Genomic DNA, 25,448 nt, shown 5'->3' on the forward strand with positions numbered 1-25,448 from the left:
GTGGAGGGGGTTCTCTTTTCCTCCTCCAAAGGCTACCCAAATCATCATCTCCTTTTGTTCTTATTCTCTCCCTGTGAGGGAGGGGAACCTGAGACATCTAGCAGGCTTATTGTGTGGCCTTGAGCAAGCCATACCACCTCTCTGAGCCTCAGCCTCCCCACTTATAAGATGTGGACAAGACAGCCTATGTGCCTCTGTAAATGTTGACTGACTCAATGATGAAGGCCATGCTCATCTCATAGGAAACACTCCGTGAGGAGAGGCAAAACACGTGGCATTTATAGTGAGCATGGCTGGGGCCATGGCCACCTGCGAGGAGGGCTGGGGGCTCAGGGACATCACTGCTTCAAGGACATCTTCAAGGAACAAAGCGCCTGCATGATCCAGGAGCGCCGCTGGTGGGAAGTGGGCAGGTTCTCACAGCTAGGGCTCCAGCGGTGCGTGGTAGCCGGGTCACACACCCAAGACTCCCCATGTGGCAGTGGCCAAGAGTTCCGCCAGCAGCTGGCCAGGATGTTGTCCTGGGCCTGGGCCGCGTAGATGCACACTGATGCTTCTGGGTCGTGTCTCAAGTTTTCCAGAGCTGAGTCATGGGGAGGAGAGAAGTCACTTGTTAAGACCAGGTCCCTCCATGAATCTCACGCCTCATCCTTCTCCCTTCATGCCTTGGCTTAAGCACTCTGCTCAGCATCCCCTCATCTCCCAGCTCTTCAAATCGTTCATGCCTTTTGAAGCCTGAATCAAAACCTGCGTTCTCCAGGAAGCCTTCCTGGACTACCCCAGCCTGCCTTCATGCTCCCATCAGCTTCCCCAGTTACAAAATTTACGTGCTCCCTTAAGAGTCTGAACTACTTGCTCTACACTAAATGGTTTTTGGTCTTATTTTCTGAGCCTCGTTTCCTGGATCATAGGCTCCCCTAGGGTGGGGTTGTGTGTCTGTGTCTTGGTGATTCCACAGTACTTAACATGTACTTGCCTGGGTCAATACCAACACAACTGGACTGAGCTGAAGCCCCTGGCCTTGGGACATAACCCTTCCCTTTCCCACTACCCACTGTGAGCCTACTCGTTCCCTCACTGGCCCCTGAAATCTCACCAACGCAGGGCAGGGCTTACCGGCTTTAACTTCATTCAGATGATCTTCCGTCATGATGCTCTCCATGCAGGGGACCAGGGACCCTTGAGCGTAATCCGAGAGGTGAGTGCCTCCACCTCCTGACTCCGACCCCCACCTTTGGACCAGACCCCCTCAGAAAAGCTCTCCCTACCCTCTTCCTGCCCCACAAGTAAGGACACAAAAAGAGAACTTTGTCTTGACCTGGGACAGATTCCCTACAACACAGATTCCTAGGAGAGGTGGCAGGTCCAGCAGGCAGGGGTGGCACCAGGACAAGGGCAGGAGCTGGGCTGCAGTGACTCTGAGAGGTGGCCCTAGGTGGTCTCTTCCCCAGGCTGGTCCTTAGTGTCCTTAGACTCAGGTAGGTGCTGCCTCGGCACCCCCTCCTCCAGGGAGTTTGAGCCACAGTAACAGGAAGGGTACCAAGTGCCTTGCATACCTTCCAGGCAGGTGGTTGGTGGGGCCCCGGGAGGGGCTGAGACTCAGCTCCTTGGCCACACTGCTCAGCCCTACCCTGCTCCCAGCTTGCATGCCCAGCTCCTAAAGTACCTGCGGATCCTTGAATGAGCCGTACCTCTCAAAAGGCCCTTCCCACACTTCTGTGCCTGGCTAATTCCTATTTGTTCTTGAATATTCAGTTTAACACAGTCACTCCTCCAGGAAATGTTTCCTGACTCTGCCCCCAAGCTAGTTAAATGCCTCTCTGGGTTCCCAGAGTCTCTGAGTTTCTCTCTACCTGTATATACTGTGTTGTACTTGACTTGTGATTCGTGAACATCTCCCACCAGACCAGGGGTTTCTTCAGCTTAGATCCACTGGGGATGGGGGAGTAGGAAGGATAGTCTCTGAGTGTATGCTTATATGCATTTTTCTAGGGAAAGTGCTCATAACTTTCTTCAGGGTCTCACAAAAGATCCATAACCCACAAGAGGTTAGGAATCAAAACACCACACTAGGAGCTGTCTGCGGGCAGATGCAGGTGCTACCCAGCTTTCTTTTCCCAGCACAGGCCCTGACACAGAGAAGACTCCCAGGGTGTTAAACACCAACATTTTTAGAAGTGATTAATTTGGAGCAAGATTTAGAGAAGTCAGAATTTAAGAAATAATGTCACTCTGTGTGAGAAGGTGTCCCTGAGCCAGTCCCCACACCCTGAGGGATTGCCCGCCTACCCCCCCACCCCCGCCCCCTGTCCTGGGCATCACTCATATGTCCTGGAACTGATCATGTTAAGAGCCACCCCCTACACCTCCCCACCCCCAAACATCAGCATCACCTCCTGAAAAGTTCTGTGTTTCTCTAGACTAAGCTCAGTGCCTGACACAGAGTAGAGGATCAATCAATGTTTGCGGCATAAGCCAATGAATGCATGCATGGATGACAGGATGGATGAAAAACTGCAAGTGAATTGGGCGAAGGTACTAAAAGAAACATCGCTTTTCAAGGTGGAGGGCTGGGAACGTCATCCTCTCCAAGCCTCTCTGCAGTAGGGTCTCCTGGTCCTTGAAGGGTGTGTGGATATTTCAGGGAGCGGAGGGGAAGGGAGTAGCTGAGAGGAGAACATGCCATCAGAAGGGTCCTATGGGAGGACTCTGAGCGAGGGGAATCTATGGTTTTTCCCCCAGAAAGGCAGAGGTCGGGACTGTGGAAAGAAGGATGAAGGTGACGAACACTGAGGGAGCACCTTTTTCTGCCAGTGTTCACACACGCAAAAAATATTCTCATCCGGTCCGTGAAGTAGGAGTTGATCCCCATCTTACCGATGATCTTACAGATCTTACGGAGGAGGCTCAGTGGGAGTAAATGACTCAATTGGGGTCACACGGAAAGGGGATCATGGAGCTGAGATCCTAGTTCACTTCTCCACTGTGCAGCTTGGCGCCTCCTGCCGAGGTCAACAGCAAGCTCCTGCTGAGCCTGGACCCCACTGTACTCAGGGGGGAAGCAGCACTTCTGCGTACAGATGCCAAGGTTGTGACCTTGGCTCACTTCCCAAGCAGTGATCTCAGAGGAGGGGAGACCTTTCTAATTTATACCAAGGCTGTCTGCTGGCCAAGCCTTGCACCCAAGGGGCGGCATCCACCCAGTGCCAGAAGGGCCACAGCTTTCTTCCAAGGGGAGGAAGCAGTAGGACTAGTTCTGCTAGGGCAGGTTACCTATGAACATGACTGAGGACTTCCGGAGGGAGGCCCTGGAACTCTTGGTGTACTCCAGGCTCTGGCTGAGGAACGTGAAGGCACTGTCTCGATGGGTGTTCACCTGAGACAAAGAGAAACCTGAGAGTGCTGGGCCCTCAGAGGGACTACCCATCCACCCCTCCCAAAGCTAGGAACGGGGACCACGTCAGGCAGTCAGGTCCTGGCTCCTTGCCTCCTAAACATCTCTGCTACCCATTCTGGACTCTCCCAGAGGCCAGGCCTCATGTTCTCTTAGCTGATTGCAACAGTCACTTCAATGGTCCTCCTGCCTTGGGCGTCTCTTCTTCCAATCCACCCACCTGCTACAGCCGGAAGGTAAGTTCTAAAATGCAAGTCCAGGGACTTCCCTGGTGGCACAGTGGTTAAGAATCCACCTGCCAGTGCAGGGGACATGGGTTCAAGGCCTGGTCTGGGAAGATCCCACATGCTGCAGAGCAACTAAGCCCATGCACCACAACTACTGAGCCTGTGCTCTAGAGCCCTCGAGCCACAACTACTGAGCCCACGTGCCACAACTACTAAAGCCCGTGCGCCTAGAGCCCATGCTCCGCAACAAGAGAAGCCACCACAAAGAGAAGCCCGCACACCGCAACGAAGAGTAGCCCCTGCTCTCCGCAACTAGAGAAAGCCCGCACAGAGCAATGAAGACCCAACACAGCCAAAAATAAATAATAAATAAATAAATAAATTTATTTAAAAAAATAAAATAAAATGCAAGTCCAGCCAGAGCTGAGAATGGACATGGCATGCGAGGGACATGACTAAGGAGACAGGTTTGACCAAGGTAAAGGATTCAAGTTACAGAGCAGTGGGGAATAAACTAGAGACTTAGGAGGGTCTTAAAAGTCCTTAAAATCCAGATAGGAATAGGGCTTCCTTATGCATTAGAAAATATGAAGCCAGCATTCATTCTTAATAGGGCAATGACAAAGCAATGTTTTGGGCAAAATAGTCTGACGGTGGTGTTCAGGTTGGGTGTGATCAAGTAGAAACTAGGGGGCAGGCAATCTGCTAAGAGACTGTTGAGGGAGATGAAGAGAAGTCTGATCTGATCACTCTCCTGTTGACAATCTGCATGTCAGGGAGTAAACTCCTGGGCCTGGTGGGCAAAGTGTTCATGATCATGTTATTTCTTAGTCTCAACTTCCATCACCACCTCCATGCACACCATGCTCCGGTCCCAGGTCATGGCCCAGCTCTCCCCAGATCTGTACCTGGTACAAGCCATTGCTCCTGACTGGAGTGCCTTTCCCTCTTTCCTTCCTGATGAGTTCCCTCTCATTCTTTGACGCTCAGCTCAGAAACCATCTCCTCCCCAAAGCTTTCCACAACCCTTAGGCAAAGCTGATCCCACCACTCTTGATGTTTCCATAGCATGTTGCACAGACTTTGTCATGGAACCTATGACATTGGACTATAATTATTTATACCTATCTCCCCCACTGAATCTGGTGTTCCCCCAAAAGAAGGGGCCATCTCACTCAGCTCAGAGTCCTCAGTACCCTGGACAGAGCTTGGCATGGCACAGGTGCCCAGAAAGTGTTGGATGAATGAATAAATGAATGACTAGGTTACCGACCCCTTCTTAAAGCTAAGGCTAGAGGTTGACCTTCATATGAGCAGAGCTGCTGATGCCTGGAGAACAAAGAAGAGACTGAGAATCCGGAAGGGCTTAATGCAGAGGTCACAAGCTGGCAGCCCACAGGCCACAAGTGGCTGGCAGGGCAGGGGCCAGCACAGTGTTTTAAATAAGCTAAATTGGTTGTTCATTAATATCTTATAAAAATCTAGATTTTCTTGTGAAACTGGAGGCCCTGGTGAGAGTGGGCTGCATGCTGAGCTGGAGCTCTCCACTCATGCTTTCAACAGAGCCTGGGGGGACTTCCCTGGTGGCCCAGTGGGTAAGACTCTGCACTCCCAATGCAGGGCGCCCGGGTTCAATCCCTGGTTGGGGAACTAGATCCCTCATGCATGCCGCAACTAAGAGTTTGCATGCCGCAACTAAGAAGCCCGCATACCGCAACTATGAGCCCGCATGCCACAACTAAAAGATCCTGCATACCACAATGAAGATTTCACATGCCGCAACTAACACTTCGTGTGCCGCAACTAAGACCTGGCACAGTCTAAATAAATAAATATTTTTTTAAAAAGGAAAAAAATAAAATAAAACCAATGCTTAAAAAAAAAAAAAAAAAAAACCAGAGCCTGGGTGCGCCAGGTTGTCACAGCCCTACCACCTCCACGTCACTTATAATCATTATCTGCGCAGTCACAGATCATGGTTAAGTATTTGAATTAGCAACCCTGGTCAAACACTTCCTCCAGGCCTTTTTCCTCTGTAAAATGAGGTAAAATATTAGGCACTGGATTGCAGAGGTTTTGAGCATTGTTGATAATGATTATTGTTGCAAAGTAACAATCTGTTACTTTGTATATTTTTGTTAGGTTGGTGGGAGGATGGGGATGCTGTAGGCCCCAGCCAGATCTCCCTTAGGGTGTAAAGGATTTATTCCCCCAGGTACAGATTGCTTTGGTGGAAGAGAACTGCTGGTCCAAAGTCATGACCCTTCCCAGGCTGGCTGGCATCCAATGACAAGGCAATCCACAACCTCAAGACTTTCTTCAAGGGACAGAACCGGAAACTGACAGATGGCTCGGTCTATGTGGAAACCTGACCCCTAGTTCCAATGTGAGGAATCTCAGCATAGTGTTGGCTGAGACTTCCCCTGAAACTACACTACAGCTTGACTCCTCCCTCTGCCACTCCCGCTCTCTGCCCTTCCTTCCACAGGGACTGATCCCAAGGGTGCTCCCTAATAAACCTCCTGCATGCCAATCTCTGCCTCAGAGTCTGCATCCTGGGGAACGTGGCCCATAACAACAGGGAAGGTAGATGGGACTAGATGGCAAAGCTTCCCAAATTGTATGTGGAGGAACCAGGCTGCATCCTGCAGTGCAGCATTTCACTGTATATATGGCTCTGTCCTACTGCAGGATGTTCTCAGGTGTTATCTCGAAAGGGAGTTCTGTGGTTAAATAACTTTGGGAAACCATGAATTAACCATGAAACATTTCCTCAGCACAGAACATCTCAGAGCTTTAATGTACCGATGGCACTGCAAATCTCCAAGAGGAAGATGACGATGCAGTATTTCCCAAACTTATTTGTCTTGGAACTTCTTTTCTCCCCTGTGGGGCATATCTGGTAGGACTGGTGTTGCAAAGAATACACGCTGGGAATTACTGTTGTAGAAAAGGGAGCCAATGGAGCCCTTCAAGCAGGGACATAATATAGACAGACTGTGTTTTAACCAGACCATTTTGGTGGCCTGAATGGGGAATGGACTGGAGGGGATGAGATTCAAGGCTTGGGGACCCACTGGATGGCTGGACCAATGGCCCTGCTGCGAGACATCCATGACCTGAACTAAGGGTAATGATAGTGGGGAGGGGGAGGGAAAGACAGATTCAGAGGTATTAAGGATATTTAAGATTGATCAAAGGTGAAGGTGGGGGAGAGGAATAAGCCTCAGAGAGTTTTAGGTTTCAGCTTCTGGGGGTCTAGAGGGACAGAGCAGAACTGACATGGGATGGGCGTAAGTTCAGAAGAGACATGCTGAGCTTAAGGTGAGTGTGGTTCATCGGGGGAGATGTCCGGTAAGCCATGGAGAGGGAACACCAGAAGTGGAGAGAGGAGTCAGAGACAAAGATGAACTTCCAAGAGCCAACGACTTGTAGGTGGTAATGGAATTGTCAGTAAGGATGCTCATGTAAAAAGAAGAAAGAGGCAAGGAAAGAAACTGCCACCTCCAGCATACTCATAAGGACCCACTGTAGTCTTGGAAGCACTCACAAGGTACTTGCAAATTTTGGCCACCATCTGCTGCTGGTTGTCCCAGGGCTTCCGACTGTAAGCTCTTTTTGGCAATTCCCAAGTCATGAAGCAAGAACAGTGGAACAGGGTCTTCACACATTTCTGGGGGCCAACAGGAAGAGAACACCAGAGCTGTGGAATTCCAGGATAGCCGGAACGTGTTCCAAAAAAAAAAACTGTATGAAACTGGATTTTGGAAAAGCAATTCCTATTTGAAACATACAAGTGAAGTTGGCTGTTTTGAAGAGAAATACTGACATGGGTACCTTTGGTAAACAGACTTGGCCAGACATAAATGAACTGTCCGGTGATGGATCATCTGTGATTCTAGGTTGGGTTCTGTAAAGAGGGGTGCACCCTCGGGCTCAGGGCCGTGCACACTCACCTGGCTCACCTTGGCATTGCCCTCTTGCATGGTCAGCAGCAGGGGCACCAAGGTGCTGATCAGCTGCTCCTCCATGGCCGGGGTGCGGGGCGACCGCAGCTTCCGGACCACCTTGCCGTACAGGTTGATGCAGGAGGAGCGCACGTCCTCTCGTGACTGGGGCAGATCCAGAGGCTCAGGCATGCTCCGTCTTCCAGGAGGCTGCCTGGGCCTCTGTGCCCCACATGGAGGTACATGGCCTTCCTTCCACTCATTCTGAGGGCCCCTCCAGGAGCAAGTCACACAGAGACGGAAAACAGTGAAGGCCACCTGGTGGGGCCGATCTGGGGCTGGCGTCTCCCTCAGCAAAGCCTAGGTCTGGAGCTCTGCCGGCTCTTCCCAGCCAGGGCCCCCACTAGCCTAAAATGTGCCTTCGTGCCAAGTGGGAAAATGCCCCCCTCTGCTGAGATCAATCAAAAACCAGTGACCCCTCTAGGTGGACCAATCACAGTGAGGCAAGCCTCTGGGGAAACTTGATGACACAAAAAGACCTCCCTCTGTGAGAACTAATAAGAAAAGGAACGTTCTCTGTGCAAACCAGTTACAAAGAGACGAGGATCAGTTGGGACTAGTGCCCCTTCCCCTGGGCTGACTCGGCCTTGCCCAGGTCCCAACAGGCTGTGGGAGCTACTGCAACTCCCAGAGCAGTAAAGAACTGCCCTCTGGGTGCCACGCCACCCCATCCTCCCACCCCCATGGGATTCCTTACATCACTGAAGTGTGGCAGCAGGATCTGCAGCAACTCCACATAGACCGAGCTGTCCATCAGCTTCCGGTCCTGCCCCTTGAAGATGATCTTGATGTTGTTGACCGCCTCCACCACCAGCAGCCCATCCACACTCTTCAGACCCTTCACCATGGAGGGCAGGAGGGCCTGCACCTTGGTGGTCTGTGGAGAAGGAGCATTTGGGATGGGGGCTCCTATCTGTGCTAACAGGTGGGAGACCCAGCCTCTGATTCACTGAGATGAACTTGGTCAAGCAAGTCCCACCTCCAGGCCTTTGCTTATGTTGTCCCACCTGCCTGGCATGCCCTCACTCAAGCTCCTGCTGTCCCCAAAGCCCTCTTTGGCCTCACTGACTCTTTCCTAGCCTGGATACCTGAGGCCCTTTATTGTCTCCCTCCTTCTTGGCACTATATAGATGATACCATGCATTGTTAGTTAGCTTTCTGAGTCTACATCCTGTCCCTTTGTCCCTCTAAATCCTAAGCTGCAACAACAGTGCCTGGTAGAGAAAAACACAGCACTTTTTAAAACGCTAATGATATATCAACAATCTGGGACTCAGTTTCCTAATCTGTAAAGTAGGAATAATTACTGCCATCCCCAGCCCCTCCTATGCACGCTGCCTTTAGGGTCATTGTGAAAAATCTGAATTTAGAAACTATTTTCTAAAGAATAAAGTATAGGGGGAGTTATTAAGTGATACCCATTTTACAGATGGGATAACTGAGGCAGAGACAGAAATGAGCTCTGATTCCAGCCACCAGCAATGGAGAGTCAAGGATGGCCAAGCTCCATCCTTCCTCCTGTCAGGGGCCTGGCTGGGTGGGCTCTCCCCTACCCTACACTCACCTTCTCAGTCCTTTGGGCCAGGATGACCAGGCCTCGGATGGACAGCACCTTCATGATGGGGTCCCGGTGGCTCAGGCCTTCTGCCATCCGCCCCAGAGAGTATTCCTCAGGGATCCGTCGCACCTCCTCCATCTGGAGGAGCTGAGGAAGTAAGGGTAATTACTCCCTGGCCCAAGGGGTACCTCAGGCCCTATTTGCCTCTGGGGCCTCATTCACACCTGCCTACCCTCTAGCCCACATTCTTACCACCAGCCAGCTTCTAACCAAGCTGCCCATCATTCACGGAACGACCCAGGCTGTTTTGTCCCCTCTGTGCGGGCAAGATGCCCTTCTGCCGGGGCTCTCACCTCCACTCTAGCCCCAGCTCACTGTGCACAGCTCCATCCAAAACTCAGCCCCCCTGAAGCCATGTTTGACAGTGTCTCCAGGCCTCACCTAGGCTGACTGCCCCCTTTTCTGGGCCCCTGGGAGTCCTGAACATGGAAACCTTAGTGCCCCTATGTGCTTATGCATCTGCCTCCCGTATCCTATCCCACTGGCGGCTTCCTTGAGGACACAAACTGAGCCTTTCTCCTTGGGCGCCTGTTACCTGATACAAGCTCTGGGGTGAAGTGTGTGCTCAGGGAACACTTGTTGCCTGAGTTCACATCCAACAAGAAATGATTCCTTTCCTCCTTAGAATTGCCCTCCTGGACTTCCCTGGTGGTCCAGTGGTAAAGAATCCGTCTTACAATGCAGGGGGACATGGGTTCGATCCCTGGTCAGGGAACTAAGATCCCACATGCCGCGGGGCAATTAAGCCTGTGCGCCACAACTACTGAGCTTGCACACCTCAACTAGAGAGCCCATGTGCCACAAACTACAGAGCCCACGTGCCCTGGAGACTTCGCACCACAAAAGAACTGCCCTCTTCCAGTGCCCCCCATTGCGGGATTAGCACCACCAGCCCCGCATTGTCCCAGCCCCAAACCAGGCATCACTCTCATCTCCTTCCCTCCCTTGCCCCCCACCTCCAGCACCCAACCGGTCTTCAGTTCCTGCCTAGTCAACCTCATAAGCACTTCTCCCGTCTGCTCCCTTGTCCTCCATCCACTGTGACTATTGAGACCCTATGTCTATGATGAGAAGAAAGAGCTGGAGAGAGCAGGCAGGACAGTTGATGGGGTGGGGAGTGGGGGAGGGAGGAAAAGCGGGGCTCCACCTACCACCCGCCCTCCACCCATCCATACAATACTGCTGTTCTGCACCAGTGTGCTGGCACTGTTCTAAGTGCTTTATGTGAACTCACCTAATCCTCATCAAAACCCTATGAGAGGTCAGAATGGCCATGACCAGAAAATCTACAAACAATAAATGCTGGAGAGGGTGTGGAGAAAAGGGAACCCTCTTGCACTGTTGGTGGGAAAGTAAATTGATACAGCCACTATGGAGAAGCTGGGACGAAGTGAGAGAGTGGCATGGACATATATACACTACCAAACGTAAAATAGATAGCTAGTGGGAAGCAGCCTCATGGCACAGGGAGATCAGCTCGGTGCTTTGTGACCACCTAGAGGGGTGGGATAGGGAGGGTGGGAGGGAGGCGCAAAAGGGAGGGGATATGGGGATATACATGTATGTATAGCTGATTCACTTGGTTATGCAGCAGAAACTAACACAACGTTGCAAAGCAATTATACTCCAATAAAGATGTTAAAAAAAAAATAAGGATAGTATTGGATTCTAACCCAAAGAATCAAGTAAATATCCACGAGTCTGTATTGCTTTAAAAAAATGACCAAATAAATACGTGAAAGTAGAAGGAACAACTCTTACAGAAGAATTCCAACTAATAACTGTAGGCTGAATGAAGGAAATAGAAAAATCACCATTAGAAAACCACAGGAATAATGGCTCCAGGCAGGATCCATTGATGAATGCTAAAATTAGGGGGTAAAAGTTTAAGTTGCCTAGTTTCAAAGTATCTCTCCACATATATTTCTTAACTACAAAAGGATACGTGTTACCCTCACAGTCAGAACCACCTACACCAACTGATGAAAGTTTAACATCATCAATAATAAGAAGTTAAAATAGAGGTCATGGGCCCCCTGACATGATGCCCTGAGAGGTCACATCACCTATACAGGTTCTTCTCCTAAATGCATAATCTCAGTCTAATCATGGGAACACATGAGACAAAGCCAAATGGAAGGACATTCTACAAAATACCTAGAGTTAGTCTTTCAGTGTGCCAAGGCCATGACAGACAAGATTAGAGGAGATGAAGGAGGTCCCATTAAGTCAACTAATGTGCAAGGTGGGATCCGGAATGGATCCTGGAACAGAGAAAGGACATCAGTGGAAAACTGTGAAGTCTGAGCAGTCTGTAGTTTATAGTATTGTACCCATGTCTTAGTTTCGATTATTGTACTATTTTTATATAAGTTGTTATCGTCAGGGGTAGCTGGGTGTGGGATATACAGGAACTTTCTTATTATTTTTCCAGCTCCTCTGTTACATCCAAAATTATTTCAAAATAAGAGTGAAACAGTAAAAGATTTTAAATTTTTGCTTAAAAAAAAATACCCCTATGAGATGGGCAATTCATTATCCCCGTATTATAAGAAAGCAAGGCACAGACAGGTTCAGCAACTTGCCGAAGGTCACACAGTTCCCTTGAGGACTTCACCCGCCATTGGAAGAAGCAAGCACACACACAGTCACAGCATGGGGAGCTGGGGGAGCCAGAGAGGGACATCTGAGCGACATCAAAGCACCACTGTGAACATGGTGGGCCTGGCTCTGGCCAGGAGTGGGCCACCTCTTCTGGGGAGAAGGACTGAAGCTGGGTGAGGACCCCTGCCCCAGGGAGGGAGGGCCACTGCTCAGGGCTCCAGGGGAATGCTGGGAAAGGTTAAGCCTACTGTCCCTGACCTTGTGGACACGGGAGGTCCAACCTCCACCCCCCTCCCCCAAGAGCCCCTGTGGTAGCCACTAACAGACAGAGAGAGGAGCGCCTCTCCCACGAGGCTGACCAGGATAGAGGAGCCAGGCGGGCAGACCTGGTCTGAATCTCTCTGGACAACTTGAGCTGTGTGACCTTGAAAACTGCCTCTTACCTCGCCGACACATGAGCTTCACAATTCCTGGTTTTCAGGGCTGCTGTGCTGATGAGTGGGGTAGCAGATAAAAGAGGTCAGCGTGGTGTTCGGCATGTGGCAGCCCCTCAAGAAATGGCACTTTCCCTTTCCTCACCAGGGTCATGGGGGAAATTAGAAGTAGACCCCAGCAGAGCTGAGGCTGTAACCCCGACTCCTGGCTCCAAGACACACGCTTGTCCTCTTGGAGGTGACATATTCTGCTGGTGCCTGCAGAGCCAGGCAAAGTGTTCACTTGGGTGCTCACTCATCCATCCTATCCCCACTTCTTGGGGGCCCTCTTGGGGCTGGGTCTAGGGATGCAACATAAACACAATGTAGTCCCTACTCCCTAAACTCACAGTCCACTGGAGAGGCAGAAAGGTGCAAGAAGTGCTGGGATTGCCATGCTGCCCTCTGCCCACCTGGCAATCTTTACTCAAGGCCCAGCTCAAATGGCACCTCTTCCAGGAAGCCTTCCTTAACCTCCCACTGTCTGAGCAGACAGTGAGCCTCTGAGCCCCACTGTACAGACCCTGGTGATAGCCCAGACCCCCTGTGTGGCAGCCAGCAGGTCACAAGAGGAAGATGGGATGGCGGTTAAGAGAGTGGGTTTTCCAAATGTCCATCAACCAATGAATGGAGAAACAACATGTGGTATGTACATACAACGGAATATTATTCAGACTTAAAAAAGAATGAAATTCTGACCTGCATTACAACATGGATGAGCCTTGAAGCCATTATATTAAGTGAAATAAGCAAGACATGAAAGGACAAATATTGATGAATCCACTTATATGAAACCTAGAATAGGCAAATTCATAGAGACAGAACGTAGAATGGTGCTTACAGGGGCTGAGGAAACGAGGGAGGGAGAGTTAGTGTTTAATGGGTACAGAGCTTCAGTTTGGGAAGGAAGATGAAAAACTTCTGAAGATGGATGGTGGTGATGGTTGCACAAAAGTGTGAATGCACTTAATGCCACTGAGCTGTACACTTAAAAATGGTTAAAATGGTAACTTTCATGAAATATATATTTTTTACCACATACACAACCACAAGCACACACACAAAATGAAAGAGAGAGTGTACTTTAGAGCCCAGGTGTCTGGCTTTGAATCTTGGATCAGCCACTTATGAGCTGTGTGGCCTTGGGAAAGTTACTTAAATCTGTGTCTTGGTTTCCTCCTCTAAACTAGGGGATGGAATAGTATATGCATCACAGGATTATTGTGAGGATTAAATGGATCGATATGTGTAAAGCTCTTAGAATATGCCTAGAAGATAGTAAGTGCTCAATAAATGTTGGCTATTGTTATTGGCAAGTCTTCCCTTCTGGGGCCAACCCTACCAACCTTCTCCTGACTAATCTCTCCCCAGTACCCACTCCAGTACCCCCATACACTCACTCAGCTTAGTTGTCACTTCCTCCAGGAAGGCCTCCCTGATGTTCCCCCACCCAACATCCAAGACTTTTGTTCTCCCACCACAGCCTGAATTGCCCCCATCATAGCACAAGTCACCTTATAGTACCCTGTGTTATAATTGGGATGTGCTCTGTCTCCCCTCCCATACCAAGAACTCCTTGAGAGCAAGGCAGAGTCAAATTCATATATGTGTCTCCAATCTGGTACCTGGCACACAGAGGTGCCCAGCAAAGGTTGGTGGTTGCCTGGGGCAAGGGGGAGTCTGGGAAGAATGGAATGGGGTGGAGGGGGTAGAAAAAAGAGGAGAGATGGGAAGGAGGAGGGAGAGAGGGCTACGAAGCCTTTGTACTCAAAAGAAATCATGCTCAGGAAAGACTCTAAAGTGTTAAGGACTTATTGCACAGGAGAAATGACCAGCAATGGGAACTGAGGCCTGTTCCTCAGGGGAAGGCCCGGGGGGACCCCTGCCCCATGCCCAGTTCCCAGTCTGTACCTCCACGAAGAAGGCAGTGGCAGTGATCTTGTGCTTCTCGTCGCCTCGCTCCAGGAGCGGGATGAGCAGATAGAGGATGCGGCAGAGCTCCTGGCAGGAGTAGTGCACCATGGCCCTGGGGGTGGGGGAACAGTGCCCTTAGGCTCTCCAGCCCTGGGGGGATGTGCTGGGTGGGGGCCTAGCCCCAACACTCAAAACTCTGGGCAAGCCGAAGTCACCTGGGTTCCTGCATCCCCAGGGTTTCCCACTTGGACAGGATCTCAGAGACCATTTGGTCTAACTGCTTCATTTTACAGATGGGAAAACTGAGGCCCAGAGTGGGAAAGTGACTTGCCTGAGAGCACAGAGCAAATCAGTAATAAAGACAGGCTTAAGACCCCTGAGTGCACAGGACCACTCCAGCAGGAAGAGACAGGAAGGAAAGGGTGTGAGGACCCACTCACTAGGCACCAGGCAGCAGCCAGACGCTTTCAAGTAGTTATTGCATTTGATCCTCAACATTACCCTTTGAGGTAGGTTACTGTTGTTAACCTATTTCATAGATGAGGAAACAGAGGCTTTGAGTATGAAGTGCCCAAGGTCATAGAGCTGGAAAATGGCAGAGCTGGAGCCCCAACCCGGGGCTCCCCACTCCAGCTGCCTCGTTCATTCTACTAAGCCAGTGATTTTCAAAGTGCGGCCCCAGGACCAGCAGTATCAGCATCGCTTGAGCACATCCTCAGGCTCCCATCCCAGGCTAGCTGAATCAGAAACTTTAGAGGTGGGGCCCAGCAATCAGTGTTTTAACGAGCCCCGTAGATGATTCTGATGCACCCTCAAGTCTGCACTATGCTTCATTAATCAATGAATCCAGGAAAGTGTGTCAGCCAAGAATAGAGTCTGGAATAAGACAGCCTGGGTTCAAATTCTGGCCCTACCACTAGCTGTGTGACTTTGGGCAAGTCACTTAACTTCTCTGGGTCTCGGGTTCCTCATGGGTAACACTGGGAAAATAATAGTGCTATTTCATCGGTCATGGTGAGGGTTAAATGGAATAGTCCATGAATGTATGGCTCTTTGCATGGTGCCTAGAGCATAGTAAGTGCTCAGTAAATGCGGTTGTATCCTGAGACCCCTGGGGAGAGCACCATCCTGGACACTCAGCATGCAGGGCTAAGAAGCAGACTCTTCCTGCAGGAGCCACATTAGTGAAATTAAGGTGCCACCCTTCTCCTGACCCCATGGGAAGCTGTGTGTGGTTGGGGGGAAAAGCCCTGATCTGAGTCAGCAGGTAATTTCCAAGCCTTGCCACTTCCTCGTTGTGTGACCTTTGGTATATAACTGTCCCTTTCTGAACCTTGGCACCCTTCCCTGCAAAATGTATATTAATAATCCCTGCCCCACCAGTCAGCATGACGATAACAAAAGCTAACCTGTGTTGAACTCTTACTGTATGCCAGGGGCTGTTCAAAGTACTTTAATCCTCACCCTAAATCTTGGAGGTGGGCCCTGTTATTATTTCCATACTACTGGTGGGAAAACTGAGACACAGAGAAGGAAACGAACTTGCCCTGGGTCACACAGCTGGGAAGTGGTAAGCTGGGATTCAGGCGCAGGTAGACCTGCTCCAAGGCCACACTATAAACTGCTCGGCTAGACCATAATTTCTGTATTAGCGTGGGAACTAAATTCATAATGTGGTGAGAAAGGTGCTTTATAAATAACCTAAGTGCTCTGCAATGCCAGGTACTGCTATAACGACAGTTTGTAGAGTGTGTGCTGTCTTTCACATCTGAATTGTCTGCCCTCTGAGGTAGATGATACCCTGCCAGTCTCAGAGGAGAGACGATGGAGTGAGGGAAGGGTCTTGCCCAGAGAGAGATGCAAACCCAGGTCTTTCCAAAGACCCTGAGGTCTCTCCCCTCCCTCCAACCCCTGCCCTGGGGGTCCCCGGCCTCACCTGGCCAACAGGGACACTCCACGGTGGTGGTTCTCCGCCTGCCCCATGAGCTCCCAGCCGCCCTGGTCCTCCAGAAAGGTAGCCTCGTATGAGCAGCCCATCTTCAGCAGAAGGATTTTCACCACTTTGACCACCCAGCTGCCAAGACAAGGGGGCTGAGACCTCATGTCACCCTGCCCCCAACAGGCCAGACCTCCCTCCACCCAAGTCTCTCCCACCATCAGTTCCATCTGGCCAGACAAATTTCTCTCCGCAGCCTCAGCACATGGTATCGTCCTGTGACGAGATCCTATCTTGTCCTTACAACACACCTGTCAGGGTAGGAACTGCTTACCCCATTTCATAGGCAAGGAACCAAGTTGCCAGGAGGTTAAATTGGTTTAACCCAAAGTGCAAAGCACTGTTATAGGCCAGGACTCAAACCCAAGGTGTCCTGACTTCAAGCCCAGCTACACAACTGCTTGCCCTCTATCCCTCAAAGTGCACTTTTCTGAGCATAACACGCAATAGAAACCAAAAAGGAAAAGACTGAGGAACTGGACTACATAAAAATTTTAAAGTTCTGAATAGCAAAAGACCATCAAATTGTTGCAGGTTAAGTGATAAACTGGAATACAAATGACAAAGAGTTAATGTCCTTAATATATAAAGAGCTCTTACAAACTAATAAGAAAAATTCCCAACAGTCCTATATAAAATTAGGCAAAGAACAAGAACAGGTTGCTGACAGAAAAGGAAACAGAAATGGCATTTAAACCTCAACCACATTCATAATAAGAGAAGTGCAAACTAAAATTACAGCAAAATACCATTTTTTTCAACTTTCAGATTGGCAAAGATGAGAATGTGCTGGCGAAGCTTTGGGGAAATAAATAGTGTCATATACTACTGGCGGCGGTGTCCTCTGTGGGAGGCAATTTGGCAAACTGGTTGCTTTAGGAGGTCCTTCATTTTCCCTTCACTCACTGGTCAAGAACTTTTTCCACCACATATTCCTATTCCACCATAATATTTAAATACAGAAACCTTTTGATGCACCCATTGTACTTTCAGGAATTCATCCTACATATACAATCACATGTAAGTATAAAGACATATAAACAGTCTCACTTACTGCAGCATTGTTTCTAATTGCAAAATGCTGTGAAGCACCTAAATCGAGAGGATCCTGGTTAAGTAAATGATGGTATATTGGAATCTACACAGAGGGATATTATGCGGCTGTTAAAAATAATGAGGCAGCTCTATATGTAATGATCTCAGAGATATGGTATACAATAAAAGCAAAAATATATAACTGTGTAAGGTCCACTACCATTGGTATAAAAGTAGAGAATGAAAACATGTGGGCTTAGTCCTACATCAACCCCCTCTGAAAGGCAAGAAAGAACCTGGTTCTTAGGGCAGATGACTGGGGTAAAGAGAGGAACAGAGACTCCCTTTTAATGCCTTTTGAGATTTTTACCCATGTGCCTATATTACCTGTTCCAATAAATAAATAAAAATCAAATGGTTCAGCCTTGGGTACAAATCTAATACAAATAATATCTCTAGGGAGGGAGGAGGAAAACCAAAATGGCGAGCTCCTCGGGGGAAGCTGATTCTTCCCTGCCGTCAAGCACTAAGCAGAGGACATACCCTGCAGGTGCTCACAAAGAGTTGTTGAACACATGATTGGCTCTCTCATAAAAGTATGCATCTGAGGACTTCCCTGGTGGCGTAGTGGTTAAGAATCCGCCTGCCAATGCAGGGGACACGGGATCGAGCCCTGGTCCGGGAAAATCCCCCATGCCGCGAAGCAACTAAGCCCGTGGGCCACAACTACTGAGCCTGCACTCTAGAGCCCGCAAGCCATGACTACTGAAGCCCATGCACCTACAGCCCATGCACCACAACAAGAGAAGCCACTGCAATGAGAAGCCCACGCACCACAACGAAGAGTAGCCCCCACTCACCACAACTAGAGAAAGCCCGCGCACAGCAACAAAGACCCAACACAGCCAAAAATAAATAATAAATTAAAAAAGAAAAAAAAGTGCACGTCTGTTTTCTCTTCTAGTCCCAAAGCTAATTTCTACTGATCAATTGCCCTAAAGACTTTCGGAAGGGCCCTTGCTGGTGGCCCTCCCCCTGCCAGGGACAGTAGGAACATACCGTACAGGCACGAAACCAGGGGGCTGTCCGTCTTTCTTGGCGTCCTTGTGGGAAACCACGCGGCCAGGCAGGTTGAGGCCGATGTGGTAATGGACCTGAATGAGCAGGGCCAGGAGCAGCTGGGGGTAGATGCGCCTCACGCGGCCCATGCAGCTGTTGACGGACAGGAGCTCACAGAGGCCGCTGGCTGCCTGGTGGGGTGGGGGGCGGGATCTGGTAGATGTCCCAGCACTCCTGGCAGGGCCTGGACTGCTTCTCTAGGAGGCTGGCCCTGGATCTTTGCTCTTCTCTGGCCCAACTTGGGCAAGCCCGGATTCCCCCCCAACTACCACACCCCAACTCCTGGCTCTCTGGGTGAGCCCTGCCCCAGAACAATCACAGCGACCCTTTGCCTTTGACACACCCCTGGAAGAATCATGGTGGAAGGATCTCTTCCCACATTTGTGAGGTAGAGTCTTCATCCCACTGTGCAGGGGAGGAGACAAGCTCAGAGGGGTGAAAAGACTTGCCCAAGGTCAACCAGCCTCTCGGGGGCAGAGCTGGGACTTGAAGCCAGGTTTCAGATTATGCGCTGTAGTGAGCCCTGCCTCTTCCTGGTTCATAACACAGGCACACAGACGGTGAGGGGGATACCAGTTGCCTCTTCGTTGAGGGCCGTTAAACTAGGCTGCCCTCACTGCCTCCTCTGAGTGACATGAGAATACGCCAACACAGTGATCAGAGGAGAAGTGCATGAATGCCCAAACCAGGGAAGGAATGGGTGCTGGTGCCCTAGTCATAGAACTCAGTGCTGGGGGAGAGAGGCAGAGAGATCCAGTGGTGAAGCACGGGATTCCGGGGCAGGAGATCTGAGTCCTGGCACCACCACTCACTAGCTGTGTGACCTTACATGAGACATGGAATGTCTCTGAGCATCAGTATCTTCCTCTGTAAAGGGATAATACCACTCGCTCCTCTTTATTTGCTTCCCTCCACCAGCTTGTCTTGCTCTCTCCTGAAACCCCAGAACTTATGAGTATGCCTGGCACATAGTAGGTGCTCAATATCTGTTGAATAAATTGATCAAAACAACAAAAAATTTTTGAGTCTACTGTGTGCCAGGTGTATGTTGGACTTTGGGGATATCAGGCTCAGGCACTGAATTCATGCATCTCACTGATTACTCAAATGACACCCCCCCACACACACACACACGCACACACTATTGTTAAATCACAGCTGGGGTAAACTCTCCCAAGATAAAGTATGTGAAGCAAAGTATAATATGCACCGATTTGATCTGGTCAGAGAAATCAGGGAGGGCTTCCCTGAGGAGGTGATAAGAGCTAAGGGTTGAGCAGAAGTTAACTTGATGGATAGCAGTCTAGGCAGAGGAAACAGTATGTGCAAAGGCCCTGTGACAGAAGATAGCAGTGTTTAAGAAGATCTGACAGGGAACTTCCCTGGTGGCACAGTGAATAAGACTCCATGCTCCCAATGCAAGGGGCCCAGCTTCCATCCCTGGTCAGGGAACTAGATCCCACATGTATGCCACAATAAGATGCCCGCCTGCTGCAACTAAGACTCGGCGCAACCAAATAAATAAATATTTAAAAAAAAAGAAGAAGAAGAAGATCTGACAAAGAACAACGAGGTTGGACCCATGCAAGCAAGAGGATCACGGTGAGGGGTGAGGGCAAGAGGCCGGTGAGGGGTGCAGGGCCTGTAGCACAGGTGGGAGCACTGTGTTACTCTCAAGGGCAATGGGAAGCCATTGAGAGGGTTGAGAAGAGCAGATGTGCATTTCTCAAAGATTTTTTTAGCTGTGGTACAGATTGGAGGGGCTGGAGTGGAAGCAAGGAGATGAGTGGGGGTATTATCCAGCTGGCTAAGACCAGGGGGTTGGTGACAGAGGCAGAGAGAAATCTGTCTCTCCACCCAGACCCCTTCCTGCAGTCAGAGCCCTTTCCCTCCGTGTTCCCAGGGCCGACCTCTGAGACTGGCAGCAGAAGCGCTTAAACATTTTATGTTGCTAAATGAGTGAACGGGTTACCTCGTTTAATTTTCCCAACTGCTATATGAGGTGGATATTATTATTTCCATTTACAGATGCAGAGAGTGAGCCTCAGGGAGGTGAAGTGACTTGCTCAGGTTACAAAACAGTAATGGAGCAAAGCCAGCCCTCAGACTAAGGTCTGCGAGTCCCAGGTCATTCTGTGTTCACTATTCCAGGCTGCTGCCGTCACTGTAAGTAACAGTACTATTGACGTCCAGTGGATCACAAACAAGAGCTCAGAGACAGACTTGCTCAAGCCCACACAGTTAGTTCCTGGAAGAGCAGGGAACTAGAAGATGGGTGTGCAGAACTCAGGGGGAGGGGAGGAGGGAGGAGGATGGGATGGGGCAGTGATGGAGTGGGGTGGGGTGTCCTCACCGCTAAGGGCACGATGGAGGCCCGGCCCTTCTTGGTGACAGGCTTTTCCTTCAGGCTGGTCAGGAGCAGATCCAGGAGATCTCGGACGTCACAGCTGGGCTTGCGCAGTATCAGCTGCCTCCACATCTCTGCTCCATTGCTGGGGGGTCAAGGGTGGGGATGGTTAGTGGGGACCAGGGCAGTGGGGCACACCCTGCCACCCAATTGTTTGGGGAGGGAGAAGGGAAGGTGCCTTTGAAATGGCATCCATGGATGTACCAGAAAATTTCTGGAATGGACGAGAAAACACTCCCTAAGAGGCGGGGGGCTAACAATTATCGAAAACCCTATGACTCAGGTACTTACTTTACCAGGTGCTTTGCATACAATTTATTACTTCAGCAAATATTGAGCATCTGCTGTCTGCCAGCAGACGTGAGCAAGATATTCAAGATACTCAAGGTCACTGAATTCTTACACTGACCCTCAAGGTGGGTTCTTATTCTAATTTTACAGATGTGGAGTTAAGGCTCAGAGAGGTGAAATCACCAGTCCAAGACTACACGGCTAATGAGCTACAGAGACCAGAAGTGACCAGGTCTGATGACTCCAAAGCCTGTGCCTGTTCTTCTATGCCAAGGAGCTCTTCGGGGCCTGGATCTTGCATTTGTCACATAATGTCAAGGAGGGCCCACTCCTGTCCCTTAGAAGGCAGTATACCAGGCAGGGGAAAGCATCTGGGCCAGCGGGCACCAGCCTGTAGGCACTCCTATCGTGGGGAGGTGAAAATGCTGACAGGGCCAGTGTACTAAAGGGTTAACAAAACCCTTTCCCTCTTCTGCTTAAGATTTGAACCTTCCATTAACTTTCCAGCTCCGTTCCCCTGGAAACCTGATAAAGATAGTATGTCAACTATGTTGCTAGGCAACATTGCTTATGGTAAAAATGACCCAATTGGTAAATTGCGTCTGGGCTGGAGGAACTATAAATTAACTAGAAGGACCATTGGGGACGCTGTGGCGTTGAGCTTCTCAGGGTGCAGTGACTCTTGTGACTGGGCTTGTCCCTGTGGGGATCCTGGAAGCAAAGTCTAGACAGTTATTGTAAGAGACACTAGTTCCTTTGAAGCCTGAGCCACTTAAGCCAGGGCAGCACCTACACCTTTCACCTGGGAGGACCAGGGCCAATACTAGGGTGAGGAAAGTGAGGCATCCAGGGCACAACATGTAAGGAGGTCCTCCAATCAGGCAAGCACAGGAGTGGCACTTGAGAGTGAGGCCTCCTTAAATTTTGTCCCAGCTCTGTCTGGCCTGCTACACAGGCTGCTGTAAGGACTCTGCCCTGTCCTATATCCTGAGTAACTGAGGTCAGGTATGGCCCTGGCAGTCTTGAGTCTGAATGTTTAGTGGCTCCAAGAAGAAAACTCCCTGGTTTCCAGTGAAGCCAGAAAGGGTTAAATTCTTCCAGGTGGGAGATGGGAGTGTGTCACCCCTGCACTGATCTTGGTTTCTACGAATGACACCAGCTCTCCTGGTTAGAAGCGCACCTCACTTGCCAGTTCTGCATAATTCTTTTCCATTCACTCTCAACCAACTACCTTAAGATGTGGATCACACGCTTCTGCCTTGTTTTCATTCAAAGGTGTGGGAGCGTTTCCTGAGCTGGGAGACTGGAGCAGCCAGATTTGTCTCCCCTGCCCGCAAGCTCATCACCATCTGGCCACAGTCCCCTCTGCCCATCAGACCAGAGGTCCCTGAAGGCTGACAGCATGGAGCACAGGGCAGGCACTCAGCACGACTGGCTGCATTACTTGTCATGACCACCCATTTGGGGTGAGAATGGGGGGATTATTTCTTCCTTTTGCATATGGGGGAAAACTCAAGCCCAGAGAGGGCAAGCAGGCTACCCAAGATCACAGAGCATCTGGAGGCGGAGTCAGGACCAACACTCAGTTCTACTTTTATGGCATCATTGAAGAGCTCTGGGCTTGGAGTTGGTCCGATACGAGTTTAGGTCCTCATTCTGTTGCTTGCTCAGTAGGTGCCTAGGGCTAGCAACTTCCCACGAGCCTCAGTTTCCTTATCTATAGAATGAGGTTGTTATACTTGTGAGAAAACATATAAATGTGCAGCACAGACACCTGGCAGTGCTCAGGAAGGACTTAACAGTTGTCATGAGCATCATAGATCATAGAAGAGGGACCACCTGGGAGGGCGAGGGGCTCCTCTGGTAGAAGAAGGGATTCCCAGCCCGGGAACAGGGCTATATCAACCCTCTGAAGTGTAGTGGCTGGAAGCCCCCCTCACTTGGTACCTGTCCAGTGGGAGGGGACACATGAGCAGGGCCATGACGACCTCGGTCATGAAGGAGCTGGCCAGGAGAGAGACGGGCAGCAGGGCCACCTCTCGGGCCCGTGGCTCCTGAATGTGGCTCAGGTGCACGTAGATGTCCTGCATGATTTCTGGGATCTGGGGTACAGCCAGGGTGGCCAGGAGCAGGCAGAGGGCCAAGTGGAGAAGCCAAGGGGGTGATGGGGGAGCAGGGAGACAGGAGGAGGAAGGAAGGGGGTGACAGGATTGGGGGAGAGAGAGGGGAGAGGAGGACGCAGAGGGGAGAAATGGGGAGACGGGCAGACAGAGCAGCCGCCCCTTCCCTGGGAGACAGCTTGTCTTTGCTGCCCTCCCCCACCCCACACTTGATAGTTGAGCTGTCTTGGGGGCCGATAAGCGAGTTCTTTCTCACCTGCAAGTTGGGAGCATCTAGAACTCAGCCACCAGCAGCCCTGCCCTGCCTGAGGGATGAGTGGGCCCTGTGGGGTTTCCCAGCCCGGCCCCTGCCCCCAGGGGGCCTTACCACCTCCAGTGCCCTGTGTCGGTACCGCTCCAGCACCGAGCTGAGTGTGACCTCCAGGGCCAGATGCATCATTTCCCCCGAGTCCTTGCCCCAAGCCTCTGAGCCACCTTTCAGCCCTTCCAGGGCTGCTAGCAGCAGGTCCTTTACCTGTTGGGGCCCCAGGAAGTCTCCAAATTCCTGAAACAAAGGCATAGAGATCTTGACACACATGGGCAGACCCAGAGCGAGCTGTACATGGACGCACTAACACCCCCAGACATATGCAGAGGTCAGCAGGGGGGCATATACTCAGTTAATCCATGAGTGTCAAACACTTTGAGGAGGAGCTACAAAAGAAGGGGTGACATGGCCCCTGCCCCCAGAGCTGGTGACATGGCCCACGCACTGTGGCACAGACCAGAGGGGTTGGGAGCCCACAGGATGGGCCTGTGTGGTCAAGGAAAGCATGCAAAGGAATGTAAAGGGGATTGAGCCTGGAAGGATGGAAGGGGAGGAGGAAGCACTGGGGCAGGCTGGTGCTGCCCCTCCTCCCTTGTCCCCATCGCCCCAGGAAGGCCCAGGGCTGATGGGGAGCAGGTGGTCACCGCGATAACACGCAGAATGTTCTGGCACGGGCTGACAGGGTTGTAGGGGCCCAGGAAACGCTTGTTGCTCTTGTACAGCTCCTTCTTATTGGTCTCTTCCTTATCTCTGGCTCCTGCAAGAAAAGAACCTTTTCAGTGAGGACTGACCGCCTATTTTGTTTTTTAACTTTTTGTTAAACGTAGATGTAGGATGTGCATAAATCATAGGTGACCAGCGGGATCAGTTTTCACGGTGAGCATATCCTTGTAGCGGGCACCCAGGTCAACAAACAGAACACGGTCAGCACCCCAGAAGACCCTCCTGTGCCCCCATTTCAGTCCACTATCTCCCTCCCCCACTCAGGGTAACCACAATTCTGACTTCTAAACCCGCAGATTCGATCTCCTTGCTGTTGGACTTTATATAAATGGACTCTTACTGTATGTTAACCTTTGTGTCTGGCTTTCACTCAACCTTATGTGGGTGAGATTCATCCACACTGTTGTAAGTTGCATAGGTTCACTCACTCCCAGTGCTGTATAATTTTCCATGGTATGAATATACTACAATTTATTGATCTGTTCTACTTCTGATGGACATTTGGGTTGTTTCCAGCTATTATGCATAGTGCTGATCTGAATGTTCTAATACGTCTAATCCATGCCTTTTGGTGACTATAGGTACACATTTGTAGGCACATAGCTAGGATTGGAATTGTGTCCTAAGATGGGTATGGGTTCAGCTTCAGGGGATATTGCCAAACAGTTTTCCACAGTGGGGACCAATTATGCTCCCACCAGCAGTGTGTGAGAGTTCCAGTGGCTTCACATCTCACCAGTGAATTGTCTGTTCCATTTTTGCCATTCTGGTGTGTGCGTGGCAACACCTCTATTAAATTGCAATTCCCTTACCCCTGGCGTTCCCAATCCCCCTTTTCTGTTTTCTTCTTTTTTCCTGTAATACTAATCATCATTTGACTTACTATAGGTGTTACTTGTTTTTTTGTTCATTGTCTCCTGACAACAAGAAGATAAGCTCAACAGGAGGATTATGGAATTAACCTTTTTTCTTCTGTGTCCCGAGTGCCTAGAATAGTACCTGCATGTGTGGGTTCCTTATTTCCTGCTGAAGGAAACACATTTCAGGAACATTTCCTGAGCCTAACTGTGGCCTGGAGTGGGTCCTACCTGGATCCCCCAGGATGTGCGAGACACAGGCATAAGAAAGAGCCATTGAGGCAGAATACCATATGGACTAAGCATGCAGGTTGTTTGTAAAGGGAAGGAGATTGAGACCTGGAATCAGGCAGACC

At 50.3% G+C, this 25,448-nt stretch overlaps 1 protein-coding gene across 1 annotated transcript in view; it reads right to left on the minus strand.

The window, feature by feature from the left end:
- Positions 1–338: 338 nt before the first annotated feature.
- The window catches only part of MROH7 (maestro heat like repeat family member 7), a 42,999-nt gene continuing 17,889 nt past the window's right edge, over positions 339–25,448 (minus strand). Inside the window, exons 9-22 of the mRNA XM_061186545.1 lie at positions 24,157–24,269; positions 23,573–23,749; positions 23,033–23,187; positions 20,741–20,879; positions 18,328–18,518; positions 16,174–16,311; positions 14,235–14,349; positions 9,193–9,333; positions 8,326–8,505; positions 7,578–7,733; positions 7,172–7,294; positions 3,274–3,376; positions 1,117–1,179; positions 339–583 (exon numbers count right to left, since the gene is read on the minus strand). Of these exons, the coding sequence (XP_061042528.1) occupies positions 339–583; positions 1,117–1,179; positions 3,274–3,376; positions 7,172–7,294; positions 7,578–7,733; positions 8,326–8,505; positions 9,193–9,333; positions 14,235–14,349; positions 16,174–16,311; positions 18,328–18,518; positions 20,741–20,879; positions 23,033–23,187; positions 23,573–23,749; positions 24,157–24,269 (2,039 nt within the window). The remainder of the gene's footprint in view (positions 584–1,116; positions 1,180–3,273; positions 3,377–7,171; positions 7,295–7,577; positions 7,734–8,325; positions 8,506–9,192; positions 9,334–14,234; positions 14,350–16,173; positions 16,312–18,327; positions 18,519–20,740; positions 20,880–23,032; positions 23,188–23,572; positions 23,750–24,156; positions 24,270–25,448) is intronic.

The sequence above is a fragment of the Eubalaena glacialis genome, chromosome 3 (genome assembly GCF_028564815.1).
Source record: "Eubalaena glacialis isolate mEubGla1 chromosome 3, mEubGla1.1.hap2.+ XY, whole genome shotgun sequence".
NCBI lineage: Eukaryota > Metazoa > Chordata > Mammalia > Artiodactyla > Balaenidae > Eubalaena > Eubalaena glacialis.